The following is a 14,729-nucleotide window of genomic DNA, read 5'->3' as shown; positions in this document are numbered from 1 at the left end:
GTTATCACTTGCTTTTGCTATTTATATTGAGATCCAAATTAATTATTGTTTGATGGTCTTATGATATTAGAAGGGATAATGGATGTAAAGAAAATGCTTTTCTAATGCAGGGAAATGCATTTTTTTAATAGATTTTTATGAAACCAGATTTTGCCTTGGATGATTCCTTAACTTTTAATTCAGTTTTACCATGGTCTCATTTTAATACTGCTGGTGGAAAAGGAAATCGTGATGCAGCTTCCTCAAAGTTGCTACAAGAAAAGGTATTTTCTTTTTTACTTTTTCCATGTAGAAAAATTTTTTGTAGTCAAGTGGTGCTAGTTGGTGTGGATTTAGATTTACTTATTTGGTAAGCACTACTTTTTAAATTTCATTTTGTTTTTACTGATAGTTACAAGCATTGAAATCTTACTGATAAAGTAATAGTGTTTTGTTTCAATGGAATACAAGTTGTACTGGTAAAAAGGAAAACCTCATTATTTGAGTACTGATTCATCTGAAACAACAGTTGGTAGAATTTCAGTTGAAAATATATATTAGAGTTATCTAATTACATGTAATTATAATCACTTTATCTTTATCCCAAACAATGTATTGGCCAATTTTGTATTCTTTATGATTTAAAACACAGAAAATCAGTTTATCCTGAGGCACTGTTTATCCCCATTTTAAAGCAGATTTTATCAATATTCCTGTTGTATTTTTAGCTTTGCAAAGCCAAGTTATTTGCATGTTACTAGTCAGCAGTTTTAAAATTTCTCACAGTGTTCTATGTATTAGAAACCAACATCTTGAATGTCATTTGATATGTAGAACTTTAAGAATATCTTAACTCACATGTCAAGAATCTTAAAATTTCTACAGGAAGTAAAGACCTTTGAATCTCTGGTTCCCCCCACCCCACACACACACTCAGTTTAGAGCTTCTCTAAAACTGAAAAAGCATTTTGTTGTAGTCTACTGGTATCTCTTGGCAATATAAAAGCTTGTCTCAGAAAGACAGTTCAATAAATTAGGTCCAGTCCTCCTCAGTAACTGAAGAAAGGACTAGTTTGGGGAGGATAGGAGAAGAAATGTAGGAAAAGAATAATGAGTATTCCTTTTCTTACAAATATCAGGATGATCACTTAGTAAATTATGTAATGTCTAATCACTAGGGTGTACACCTGAAACTAACAGAATAATGTATGTCAACTGTAATTTAAAAATAAAAGTGATTTAAAAATGAAAATGAATTCAGTTTTTTCCTTTGATAACATTTCACTTAAAAAGATTTTCCTTGAGTAAGAACAAATTAATAAATCTGATGAAAAAGATGGGTTTATGGACATAGGCTTACTCCCAGACCACTTTTCACATTCCAAGTATGTATCCTGGTAGAATAATACCTCAAAAGAGAAAAACAACAAAAGCCAATAAGAATCTAATTGATCTGTATAGATGCTTTTAGGAATACTTTAAAAATTGTTTCCTTTATAGAATATTAATAAGAAAAGATTTATTAAAATATGCCTTTGAAAAGAATAGATCAATGGAATACTGATAAGTTGCTGAAATCTTTAAAATTAAAATAAAACAATATTCTCTTGCTAAATGTTTAAAGTGACTAAAATAATATAGGTTTGTTTGGGGGTTTTTTTGGTAAGTTGCAGAATCAGGTTTGTTACATTTACATTCTGGCTCCTTCTCATTTTGCTCTGTTATTAGAAAAGTAATGGAAGACAGATTCTAAGAGAGTAGTTTTAAACTCATTTTGTGATTGACATCATTAGCTGTTTTATCTTGCTAGCTTTAGAGAAAGGAGATGTTACAACCAGGATCAGAGAAATTTGTATGCCCTTGTAGTGCTTGCTACCCAGAGTGCTGGTCTGTGATAAGGAGTTAGCACTAGAATGTAAATCATAACATTGCTTTCTTTTAAGAAAATCTTTTTTCGAAAAACAGTGCACTGGGCTTAGTGACGTAGTTGATTTACTTTCCAGCAAAGTTCTGTATTTTATCTGGGACCTGCTAAACAATTCATAGACTGGCAGCAGCATGTAGACTGTGTTCTGAGTAGCACTGTCCTAAAGGAGTTCCCCATTCCCAATTTACTGTTCAGAAAATTGAGTGCATTTTAGCTTGTGATATACCCTAGTACTTTTGTCCCCATATTGCTTTTCAGGTAAATAAATGAACAGCTATATTGAAGATGAAAAGAACAACAACACAAGTGTATAAATGCCAACAGATTTAAACTGTGGGAAAATTTCTTGTTTGTGATCTGTTTTATATTATAATAGATTACTGAAGGAGCCTTACTGAAGATATTATGCCCATCATGATTTTAAGGAAACAGGCTAGGTGACCAAATCATCTCTTCCAGTCTTATGAGTCCTAAATGTTGAAAGTCTGTTAACCCTTTAACACTGTGAAGTCTCCTGAGATGTTCAGAAATAATGCCTAAATTTGAGCTATTGGTTGAAGAATCTAAAAGCAAACAAGTGCGAAAAATATGGAAAGGCATATGCAGTTAGAAAGGAAGAAAATTCAAGTTTTAGTAGCCCATATTTGAAATTATAAAAACATTTTTAATATATGTTACTCTAAGAATTAACTTTCGTAGTGCTACAAAAATATATATGAACTAATTGTTTAAGGCATTTGCCAACCTTTTCAGAGCAAAATTCATTGGAAATTAACTGGGTTTACAAATTAATAAAAGAATAATTTTCAAAATGTAAAATAAGCAGCCTTAAAAGATCCAAATTAATTTTAGTACTTTTTATAATTTGTGACCAGCCACCAATCTGTCTTGTGGATTCTTGAACACTTTGAGGCAGCATGGTATAATAAAAACAACTTCAGCTTTTGAGTCAGACACACCTGGGTTCAAATTTTAGTTTTGCTACTTACCACAAGACTTTATTCAAGTGATTTAATGTCTCTGAGCCTCAGTTTCCTCATCTGTAAAATGAGAATAATAATTACCTATATTCCAAGATTGTGCAAATTAGAAAATGATGTATATAAAATATCAGTGCCTGGTCCATAGGAGGAGGTCAATGAATAGCAGTTATAATCATCTTTTAGTCAGATCAGTTATGTGTGGTGTTGGTGATGGCAATGGTCTCTGGGGGTAAAGAGATCATTCTCTCTCAGATTTTAGAATTTGTGACTAGATTAAAATCTGAGATGACTGTGGGGTACTCTTACTTTCTAGAAAGTGGTTGGTGTTTGGAGGACAGTAATGGCAGGGGCAGCAGAAGAAGGTAAATCACCTTCTACTCTGTTGTCTAACATTTATTCATCTTTGGGCTATACCTTTCACCTCCCTTCCCTTTTGTTGTGTCTAATATCAAGGATCCCATAATCACACAGTTCAGACAGTGGGATTTAAAACACATGTAGAAATCTTGTGTCATTTTCAGAAAGTATTTCTGATAGACAGTCAAGGAAGGTATACTTATAATACTCCATGATTTTTTTCCTTCCCTCTTAAGCTGAGCCATTATCTGGATATTGTGGAAGTAAACATTGCTCACCAGATTTCTCTGCGTTCAGAAGCATTTTTTCATGCAATGACCTCTCAACACGAATTGCAGGACTACCTCAAGAAAACTTCCCAGGCTGTAAAAATGCTTCGAGATAAAATTGCACAGATTGATAAAGTAATGTGTGAAGGATCACTACATATTTTAAGACTGGCACTTACCAGAAATAATTGTGTTAAAGTATACAATAAACTGAAGTTAATGGCTACGGTACATCAGACTCAACCTACAGTACAGGTGTTGTTATCTACTTCTGAATTTGTTGGAGCGTTGGACTTAATAGCAACAACACAAGAGGTTCTACAGCAGGAACTTCAGGGCATTCACAGCTTCCGGTATGTCAATTAAATAAACCATTAGAAATAATATTAGAAATTTTTTAAAGTTTAGTGTGTAATGTTCTGTAATGTGTGTAATGCTGAAGAAATGTGACTCCGTATTTTTTGGACCATAAGATGCACCTAGGTTTTAGAAGAGGAAAATAGGAAAAAATTTTTGAAGCAAAAATTGTGGTAAAATATATAATAACATAAATAACATAATATTTCACCAATGTAAATATAAACAGAACTCAATAGCAGCATTAACAACCATTATTCCTCCCAAATTGGGGTGGGGGGGGCATGCATCTTATAGTCCGAAAAATAAAGTATTATTTAAAATTACATGGATATTTTTCTTCCAGATTGATCTGTTTGGTAATGTTATCATTCTGATATTTTAGTCTTAGTTGAACAAAACCCATAAGGAACAATATTTACAGGGACATTTGGATGGAGAAGCAAAATCAAATTTTCTAGTAGATGAAGTCAATGAAATCACAACTTTGAAAATGTTAAAATGGTTTTTTGTCAAGATAGTAGATCAAGGTAGAGGAAGGAATACCAGTGTAGCTAAAATTAAAAGTTCATTTTAAAAGCTCTTGAATAGGTTTTAAATTTCATAATTATTTTATTTCTGATTTTCAGTCTGTTTATCACATTACAAAAAAATTTTACATGGTGATGGAAAAGACTCAATTTCCCCTAGGTTCTTATTTTGAAAATACTTTTAAGTTTAGGGCTTTAGTTATTTTATGAGGTCATGACAAAATGTTTAATTTATAGATAAACCAATTGCAAGCCATCAAAATTTCATTCAGTTAGTAGGCTTGCAATGTCCTTGTAAAAATGTTTCTATTTGCTGGGAAACCCATTCAGATCTTACACTGCTTAGTAACTATAAAGAAGTTTTATAGAAGATATATGCTCTGTAACTTAAAAGATATTTAATATATTCTGGAAAATTTTGCTTCAAAATAAGTTTATTTTAATTATATTATAAATTATTGTTGACTGTTACATATGACTATGAAACTAGAACATTTATGTAGGCAGCATTTTAAAAAACTTGTCCCAACTTTACAGAAATAATTGATTCATTCATTGAAGAAATGGTTTTTGACCACCTATTACTTGTCAGACACAAGACAATACTGGAAATATAGCCATGAACAAAGCAGAGGTGTTCTCTGCTATCATTTTTTCTACAATTTATTTTTCAGGAAAATAGACAAATTACTGGGTAGGTATGATACAATGTAATACAGTAAGATGATGAAGATACAGATTGCTATGAAGCTCTAATGTTAGTGGAGGAAACTAATCAGGCTTGGATGTTTATATAAAAAGTTTGAACCACAAACCTCTTTGAGAATATATTAAAAGCTGTGCTTAGACCTTCTTTTCATAAAAATAACCCTGTACGTAAAATTTTACAAGCAATTTTGGTTGGTTCATAGTACTTTGAAACCTACTTCAGATTGTCCAGCATGGAACCCAGGATGACTAAATGATTTTTAGTTTCCTTTTTACCTGTGATAATTTAAATATTTCTCTTGTGAATGTATATGAAATATATTTTTAAAATAAATAATTTTAACTTGAGTAAAATGGACTTCTGTAATGATAGAAGCTGTGTTTTTCAAGTATCACTACTATATCATATCATGAATGTTAATGAATATTGGGGATCCAGTTCTACAGAGTAAAGTGCTTTATCTTCTAAATAGGACAGTACTGAGTATAGAATCAAAGATCAAATGCTTGCCTGCTAAACACAAATTTTAAAATTGTTCTAATTTTTACCCTAAAGGTCATGCAATTTTTAAAATTTTATTTTCCTTAACTCAAATTTATGCCTAATAATATTGACAAAAAGTATATTTATGCAAAGCTATCTAAAAATATTTAAAAACTGGGTTGATGTTTATTCCTAGTATGTCTTATTAGAAGATGGAATGAAAATTTCATAATCTTCTATTTATTTTGAGTCAAGGAAGAATATACCTGTATATTTAACCTTCTTTTTGTTTATATCTTAACTCAAATGGAAAAATGCTCTTCATAAAAAGATGTACTGTAAGCCCTCACTTAATGTCATTGATGGGTTCTTGGAAACTGTGACTTTCAGCAAGATGATATATAACGAAACTAGTTTTACCACAGGCTGATTGATATGAACCAGCGTTAATTCCTATGGCATATTTCTGGTCACAGAAACATCACCAAACTTAGACCCCAAAACACTTCTAATAATAAACACTGAAATAAATGTGAGCTATGAATACATTTAAGAAGATTAATACAAACAAGTAAGATAATTATTTTCCAAACTACTTATTCCAGTTCAGGGCATTCCAGGTGGCTGGAGCCTCTCCTAGCAGCTCAGGGTGCAAGGTGGGAACCAACCCTGAACAAGACATTCTTGCACCTGAGTCATATTAACACCCACTCCCACACTCACTCAGGCTGGGATAGTTTGGATATGCCATGTCACTTCACATGCACATCTTTGGGATGTGGAAGGAAATTGAAGTACCCAGAAAAAACACACACAGACTTGGAGAGGACCTGCAAAACTTACTCAGACATTGGGCCCTGTTGGGAATTTTTTTTTTCTTAACATTATAACAAAAGGATGTTGGATGAACGTTATTCAGGGACGTGCTGTAAATGACTTAAAAGAACTTTCAAGTACTCTGATGGTTTACATTTTGCTCAAATATTTGTTTACTGTTATTTTTATTAGAACCTACACATATGTAAAGAGTGCTTATTCTTCATATAAAACATTTCTGTAAAGCTATCAAATGTCAGTTCCAGTATGGTTATCACTGTATAAAAGTGTGGTATCAGAACTGTGTTGAGTTTCTAACTTCTGATAAACATCTTTATATGCACATAATTTTCAAACATGGAAGTACTGTAAAAGAAAATGTTTTTCTAGTAAAGAATACTGTCTTCTAGTTGAAGTAGTTTAAGGCTGACATATTACAACACAATTTAGTTTTGTTTAACTACTGTTTTGTTTAAATCCTATCTGATAATTTACTTTCTTGATTTTATTATTCCTTTTGCTGTAAAGCTGTTAAATATCAACATTTTTATCTTTCTTTTATAGATTCACCAATATTTTTAGGGCCATTTAACTTTATTTGGAAGCTTAAGAATAGTTTAGATTCTGTATTTGATCACTTAGGATAACATGTACTTTAGGTCTCTTGTTTACTATAGGCATTAGTGGTGCAAGGTGTGTTCTTAGTTTATTAACATGATTATTCTTTCACACTAGAGGATAAGAGATATTGTACTTGAATTTCACACACTTTCCTCCTAACTTTTCATACTAGAGAACAAATTTTAGTCATTTTTGTGTGCCATATCTTAGGAAAGCATAGGGCTTTATTTAAAATAAAAAATCTGTTTTTAAAATATTTATTAGACAGAGAGAGACACACACACACACACATACACAGAGACATCAGTTTGTTATTCTACTAACTTATGCATTCATTGGTTGATTCTAGTATGTGCCCTGAGTGAAGATTGAATTGGCAACCTTGGTGTAGTAGGATGATTCTTTAACAAACTGAGCTACCCAGCCAGGGCCAAAAGAAGGAAGCTTTCAGTAGAACCAAGGATTCTGTTGGATTAATTTGTTAATAATCTTTCCATTTGATAGATCTTAGTCCAGGTTTGCTTTCAGCTATGTTTTTTTCCTAACACTTTTAAAGGGAACTTTGACATCAAAATCTTCCAATAGTCAAATTACTACAATTGCAAATCTCTATTTAAAAAGAATTTAAATGTCTTATTTGTATACAGGTTTTCTGAAAATATCATATATTTTTTAGTCAGTGGTAGTAAAAAATACTTAAGTATTTTTTTCATTCTTTCCATATTTTTGACCTTGATATTTTCTGTATACATTTTTGTGACTTCTGAACCTCCAGGACATTTTGCTTATATGCTAATGAAATTTAATAACATTCTTTCATATTTTGTTATTTGTGATTTTTTTTAAAGAATTTTTCTAATGGGCCCTAAATGTCTTGGGCAAGATGTCATAAATACGTCTTACTATGTATTTATGGAATCTGAATGATCCAGAGTATTACCTAATGTATGTTGACTCTTGGTATCATTATCGTATTCTTTTTTTCCTTTCTTTCACTTTTTGTAATCACTGTCCCTAGTTAACCATTTATAGTTTATGTATGCCTGTAGTTCTTAATTCTAGCTGCATATTAAAACTCTCAGAGGAGCTTTATATGATGAAAAGCATGCCACACTCCATCTAAATCAATTAAGTTAGACTTTCTAGAAGGTAAGGCCTTCACAGCTGCCTTTTTTTAAAGCTTTTTTAGGAGACTTTAAAATGCACTAGAATTGAGAAGCCTGGTTTTAAATTACCATCGGGTACTCTACTTTTTCAGAATTTGGAATTAAAGTGGTAACATCTTCTTATATAATTTTATTCTTTTTAAAACAAAAATTTCAACTAAAATGTCTTCCTGTTTATTCAAAGAGGGCTCTACTAATGTGTTAAGGGTACAATGTATCTGTTAGTCAGTGTAAAAATCCCAGTTTAATTCCCTCTTCTGAATGTGGACAGTAATTTACACAGTGGGAAATTTTGTCTCATTGAGTAATTTGTAATTATTAAAATGGATCTTTTGTACCTTTGTTGATTTTTGTAGTTAAAAAATTTTTTAAATGATTTTATTGCCTCAATTGTTGAAAATTGGGCACTTTGAATTATTAGGATATAAATATTTTTAACCACTACTCATGGAACAAAAGTTTGCTATTAGCAGTAACAAATTTCTGGTAATCAGTATAACAAAATATATCATCTGTAATCTATACTACTTTTAACTAAAAGTGTTGCTGTGGTTAATGACATTGAATTGTTTGTTAAGCAGATGTAATACAAAAAAGTCATTATAAACTTCGGAATGTATTTGAACTTTGATATCTTGAAAGTTTTGACATGCAAAAACTTCAGTTACCTTGAAATTTGAGGATGCAGTGTTGTTATTTGCTCTTTCTTATTGTAAAGTTTTATGTAGAAACTCTGTTTTCACCATTGTTAACTTTTTCCCTTGCTACTTAATACCACAATTACTCTATTACTACCACTACTATAAAACCTAAGAACATTTAAAAAATTCTTTGGTACTCTGTACCAGGTACTGTGCTAAGTATGTATTGCATGTATTATTTTATTCTGCCTCCCACTCCCCCCTCCTCCACCTTAAACACCTCTGTGAGGTCAGTAATCTTATCCCAATCTAATAAGTAAGGACACTGAGGCATAGAAAGGCATACATAACTTGCTCCAAGTCATGGCTCAAGTTATAAAACAGTAGAGTCAGGATTCGGCCTAGGTCTCATCTAACCCAAGAGCTATGTATGCTTTTAAATATATTTGAGAATTTATAGGACCTCAAATAGATCACTTGGAATATCAATGCTAGTTTTATAATGTGATAGAGGTAAAATCATGGGCAATTAAGGTACAAGTTTGCTGAGCCAGGACCTACCATGGTAATTGATTTTAGAATAAAAATTAATAAAACTAGCTTTTTTCCTAGTCATAAACCTTTTTTTTTTTTTAAAGAAAAGGTGGAAAACATTCAGTTAGTTGTATGTCCCAGTTTATTGTGCTTTCATTGATCTGAGGTCATCTTGGGATTCCATTTAATTATTATTGGAATTATCAAAGGTACATAAAAAAGTCTTTGATCCTGATATAATCTATAATTTAGATTTTCAAAACACTGTAATAAGGAAGCATTCAAATTGTGTGCTCTAGGGTGAAGCCAAAAACCAGACTTTTTACAATTTGATAAAACTAATATTATTGTAGAGTTTATTGATGTATGTTTCTCTGATAAAAGCAGCACAAAGGTCATTGTAGTGAACAGTTTAGTAGAAGATCTGAATTAATGTAGAAATTGAGGCATGTCAAAGTAGGAAGTATTGGAGTTGTTCCAATTTTTTTTTATCATATAAAACAGTAAGTACTTTTTTCAGAAAGTGTTATTTTAGTTCTTTATTCTTTCAGTAGATTTCTTTTACCACCCTAAGTTAATGTATGTGATTATTAGGATATATACTTTTAAAATGAGCTGTTAACAGCATTATTAAATATTTTCAATAAGATTAATAATGTGTGGGTCATTATTATTATATCTGTTGTTATAGTAGTCAAGAATAGAAAAACAGCAAGGATGAATGTGTGAGTCTTGTAGAACATTCTAATCCTGGAAGTTTTGTTTAAAGATTTGTTTAGACATATCTTTGTGCATATATTACATACCTGTGATTATGAAATACTATTTGATATTAGTATTGAAATTCATATCTGTTCTTTTTAATTATATTTATTAGACTTTAAAAGTAGTTAAAGAATGCATAAGAATAAAGGTTTTCAGTTATTTAAGACAATATTGAGATCAAACAGAAACTGTCATATAAGTTACTATGCTGAAATTACAGAGTTTTATTATTTTGATGCCCAAATATTGGTAGATACAATCATATTGACTTCTTACCATAATTCAATACTGGGATTTGTAGAAGACCATTCATTCATACCTGAAGGTAACACATACCTGAAAGTAACACATAACCTGTAATGTGCCTTAAAAAGGAATCTGATTTTCATAAAAATTGAGAACCAAGCAATGGTAAAGTTATGGGTAGATTTATGTCCTACCATGTTGATACTTAAAAAAAAACCTTATTGAAAACTCAGAATACTCAGAAATAGAGGAAATTATATAGAGAGTTGTATGAAGCTGAATACATTGTATATCACCTGGGAGTTAACAAACTGATGGCCAACTTTGTTTTCCTTGTGCCCCTCCACTCCTGGATTGGAAACAAATTCAAAACATTATTTCATTTTATTAATAAATATTTCATTATGTATCTTGAAAGAAAAATATCTTTAAAAACATAACCAATATTTATATTTTCACACAGCTAGTGAGTTTTCAGATTTTCCTGTTTGTCTCAGAATTCTTTTTTATAGCGTTAGTTGAAATAAGGATCTAAATAATATGTGGATCTAAATAATAAGGATCTATAATGTGTGAAATAAGGATCTAAATAATATATTTCAAGTGTCTTGATATATAGTTTTCCATTCTTATGTATTCTCCCTTTCAAAATATTTATTGAAGAAATTGAATTGTCTTATAGAGCCTTCTCACAGTCTGGATATTGCCACATCCCCGTGTTTATCATGTTTTTCTTTTGCCCATGTTTTCTGTAAACTGATAGTTACATTTAAAGGCTTGGTCAGATTTAAGTTTTACTTTTCATCAAGAGCACCTAATAGGTAGTGGTGTGTATTTCAATCAAGAAGCATATATCTGGTCGTCTGTCTTTTTTGTGCTATTAACAGATATTTAATGATCATTGCCTAGATTTATCATCTCATTTAGAGTTCCAAATCATGATACTCTAACTCTGTATTTCATTATTCATTTACTAACTAGAATATTTCCTTAAAGCTATATTTCTACATAATAATTATTTGATAACTCTGAAGTACATTTTTTACAAGTGTAGGCAGGATAAATTCTAGAATCTTTTCACTTAGAAATTTTTAAAAAATGATTTGAAATTCTAGCATCTTCTAAAGGTGACTGATGAGTTTTTAAAAATATTTTTATAAACACATGAATTTATATATATCTGAAGTATTTAAATTCTTTGCTGTTTTTATTTTTATCAGTGTTCAAATTTTTCTGTTTTTTGGAAGAACCTCTTCCCATTCATTCTTGAGTCCTTTAGACATGATTCCATGAGTAGTCAATGATTGTTTTTTTACTTTGTGTTATGACAAGATATTCATGTATTTTCTGTCCCAGACTTGTAATCTCCCACTTCTCTAAGCAGCTCTAGTTTCTTTTAGTAGGAAATGGTATTTAAAAATTACAGTCTTGGAACCAGAGGTAATTTGTAGTAGACACAGCTAGAAAATAATTTTTCCTTTATAAAAAAAAGAAATCTGAGTTTGTATTGATAGTTTCAACTTAAATTCAGGATTATAGAATTCAGTCTTACCTATATATCCTTTTGAACAGACTGAAAACTGTGGTTTCTAATGATGTCAACATAATTACTTATTTGTTTTATCTCCTAATATCAATAGAATGCTCTCAGAACTAATAATATAATTACTACAAATGTAGGATTTCTTTTTCTTAAGGATATGTCCTTTGTTGAATGAATTGATAAGTTACCATGTTTCAATGTCCATTGAAAGAATTCTTCTTTGGGTAAATTTACCACTAACTCAATATACAGTTAAGTTTGTTTCATTTGCTTTTGATATATATAGGTTTGATCTTGCAAGATGTAATGTTGTTTTATAACTATGTTAAATAGTTTCGTGGTTCTAAAGTCAAATCTGTGAAACAAAGGATATTCAGAGAAACTTAATTTCTGTCCTGGTCACTTTCCTCCCTACTTACCTCTGTAGGTCATCATTTTAAAAAGTTTTAGTTAATATTGTTCCATCCTTTCATTCCATCCCTTCATCCATCCATCCATTCATGTCTCCACCTGTTCCTCATGTAAAATAAGCATTAGCATACTGTACATTTTTTTCGCTTAGCTGTTTTTACCTTACTCTGGCATACCCTGGAGATGACTCTACAGTATACATTCTCAGTGGGGGTCAAGGATATCACCCGATAGGGGCAAAATTGGTTCTTGAAGGGTGAAAAAATCTTGGATATTACAATGGTTTGTGACCCTCCAAAGGACTCTACAGTATGTAAACAGATACGTAGTATATCTGTGATACTAAAATTCCATGGGGGGGGCAGTTGTTGATTAGGGTGGCAATAGTGAAAAGAGGTTGAGAAACTGCTCTGTAGCAGTATACAGAGCAGTTTCCAGAATACCAGAATACCAGAATATGGTATTCCAGAACACCATATATAATCTGGTATTCTTCAATTCTTTTAAAAGCATGTGGTATCTGCTATGATACATTCAGCTAGCCCCTATTGGTTAACATTTGGGTTGTTTATATTCCTTAGCAGTTAATGGTACTGCAATGAATGTATATTCTTTTGAATTTTACCAGTGTATCTCTGAGACAGATTCCAAGAAGTGAGATTCCTAGGTCAAAGACTGTATTTGCCTATGTAATTTTGCTAGACACTGCCAAATTCCCCTTATGACACTGTTTTAGTTTGTACTGGTAGATATGTTCTAATAATTATGAGATGTTAGTACCATCTATGAGAACCTTACTAGTCTTCTAATTAACCATAAGAAATACAATTTTCATATTGTGAAATGCAAATTTATGTTATTTTAAGTAAATGTAGTGTGTATATATGTGTGTGCATATAAATGTTTATTATTTAATTTAATTATAGATGTTTAATTTAACCTTAAATTTAAAATATTTAAACATGAATTTAAATTTTAACAAATTTAAATATGAATGTTTAAAAATTTCCCCCAAAGATAGAACTTAAAAAAATTTTTTTTATCCTGGGGTATAAACAGATTTCCCAATGGTCTGTATCACTTAATTTTTGGAATACTTTGGACCAACTAGATACCTAGGTTTCTTCAACCCATTGTTTTTATAAAGCTATTAACCCTCCCTGGTATGGCTCAGTTGGTTGGGTGTCGTCCTGTAAGACAAAAGGTCATGGGTTTGATTCCTGGTCAGCGCACCAGCCTGGGTTGTTGGTTTGGTCCCTCAGTGGGGCGCATGCAGGAGGCTGCTGATCATTGTTTCTCTCCCTCCCGTCCCCTCTCTCTAAAATTAAGTAAGTAAGTAAGTAAGTAAATAAAGCTATTAGATTGTGTAGCAAATATTCCTTTGTATATAAAGGTACTCATCCTTAGTGCCCTGCAGAGCAGGGACTTTATGGGACCATTGTTAATCCCTTGGACAGTGCATGCTTTTTCTAAAGGTTCCAAATAGTGATACTTGCCTTTACCATCCCCACAACTCTGCCCAGATTAGATTCCTTCTTGCTTTAATCCTAGCTAGGATCTGCAAATATTAGAGGTGTATTAAAAAGAAACATTTTATGGTAAAAAGTTTCATGTATATAGATTGTAGTTCAGTATTTTTGTATTTTTAGTCTTGTGTTCTAATGACTTTCAGTTTGCTGACCTGAGGGATATTGCAAGTAATTCAAACTGATGATGACAGAGATTAAAGTACGTCAGTCTGTCTCTCTGGTTAGTCCTTCAGATATATGCACCCAGAGCAGGATCTGGCACATAGTAGGTACTTGTATTTGTTGAATAAATGAATGACGTGGGAGCTGCTGGCATTGATATTCAGTAAATGGTTAATGAAGAAAGGACTTGACTTCCTTCTCTCTCTCTCTCTCAAATCAATTTTTAAAAAAGGAAAGGTTAGAATATCTGAATATTTTATCTGTAAAAGTAAATAAAAAAGCAGTCATGAAATTTCTAGAGCCAGGTTTCCTATAACACATCGATCTGTATGTTAAAGAAAAAATAGAATTTGGAAGGTGATGTGAAACTATTGCAGTTATTTTTGTTAAGTTAAAGGACTCCATTTTACTAAAACATTATTGCACAAGTACTGTCAGAGAAGTTTTACCTACAAGTGCCCTTAATTGTAGAGTGAATTTGGACTTTTAATGACTGTATATAATATTTCTTCCTCCTTTGTAGGCATTTGGGATCACAGCTTTGTGAATTAGAAAAACTGATAGATAAAATGATGGTTGCAGAATTTTCTACTTATTCTCACAGTGACTTAAATAGACCACTGGAAGATGACTGTCAAATTTTAGAAGAGGTATGTATTTTGAACTGTGGAATGACATTTATGTCATTGCTTAAGGAAGTT

General features: G+C 31.5%; 1 protein-coding gene across 4 annotated transcripts in view; it reads left to right on the top strand.

The window, feature by feature from the left end:
• VPS54 (VPS54 subunit of GARP complex) overlaps window positions 1-14,729 on the top strand; it is a 100,409-nt gene that overhangs the window by 34,152 nt on the left and 51,528 nt on the right. For all 4 annotated transcript variants that reach the window (XR_004903696.1, XM_036028043.1, XM_028514613.2 and 1 more), the window contains 3 exons: window positions 132-263; window positions 3,483-3,868; window positions 14,552-14,678. Coding sequence is in view for 3 of the 4 variants with exons in the window: in XM_036028043.1 (XP_035883936.1) it covers window positions 132-263; window positions 3,483-3,868; window positions 14,552-14,678 (645 nt within the window). In the remaining variant the exon portion in view is untranslated. The remainder of the gene's footprint in view (window positions 1-131; window positions 264-3,482; window positions 3,869-14,551; window positions 14,679-14,729) is intronic.

The sequence above is a fragment of the Phyllostomus discolor genome, chromosome 6, assembly GCF_004126475.2.
Source record: "Phyllostomus discolor isolate MPI-MPIP mPhyDis1 chromosome 6, mPhyDis1.pri.v3, whole genome shotgun sequence".
In the NCBI taxonomy this organism is placed as follows: domain Eukaryota; kingdom Metazoa; phylum Chordata; class Mammalia; order Chiroptera; family Phyllostomidae; genus Phyllostomus; species Phyllostomus discolor.
Note: the sequence above shows the minus strand (reverse complement) of the source record. Positions and strands in the feature narration are given on the sequence as shown.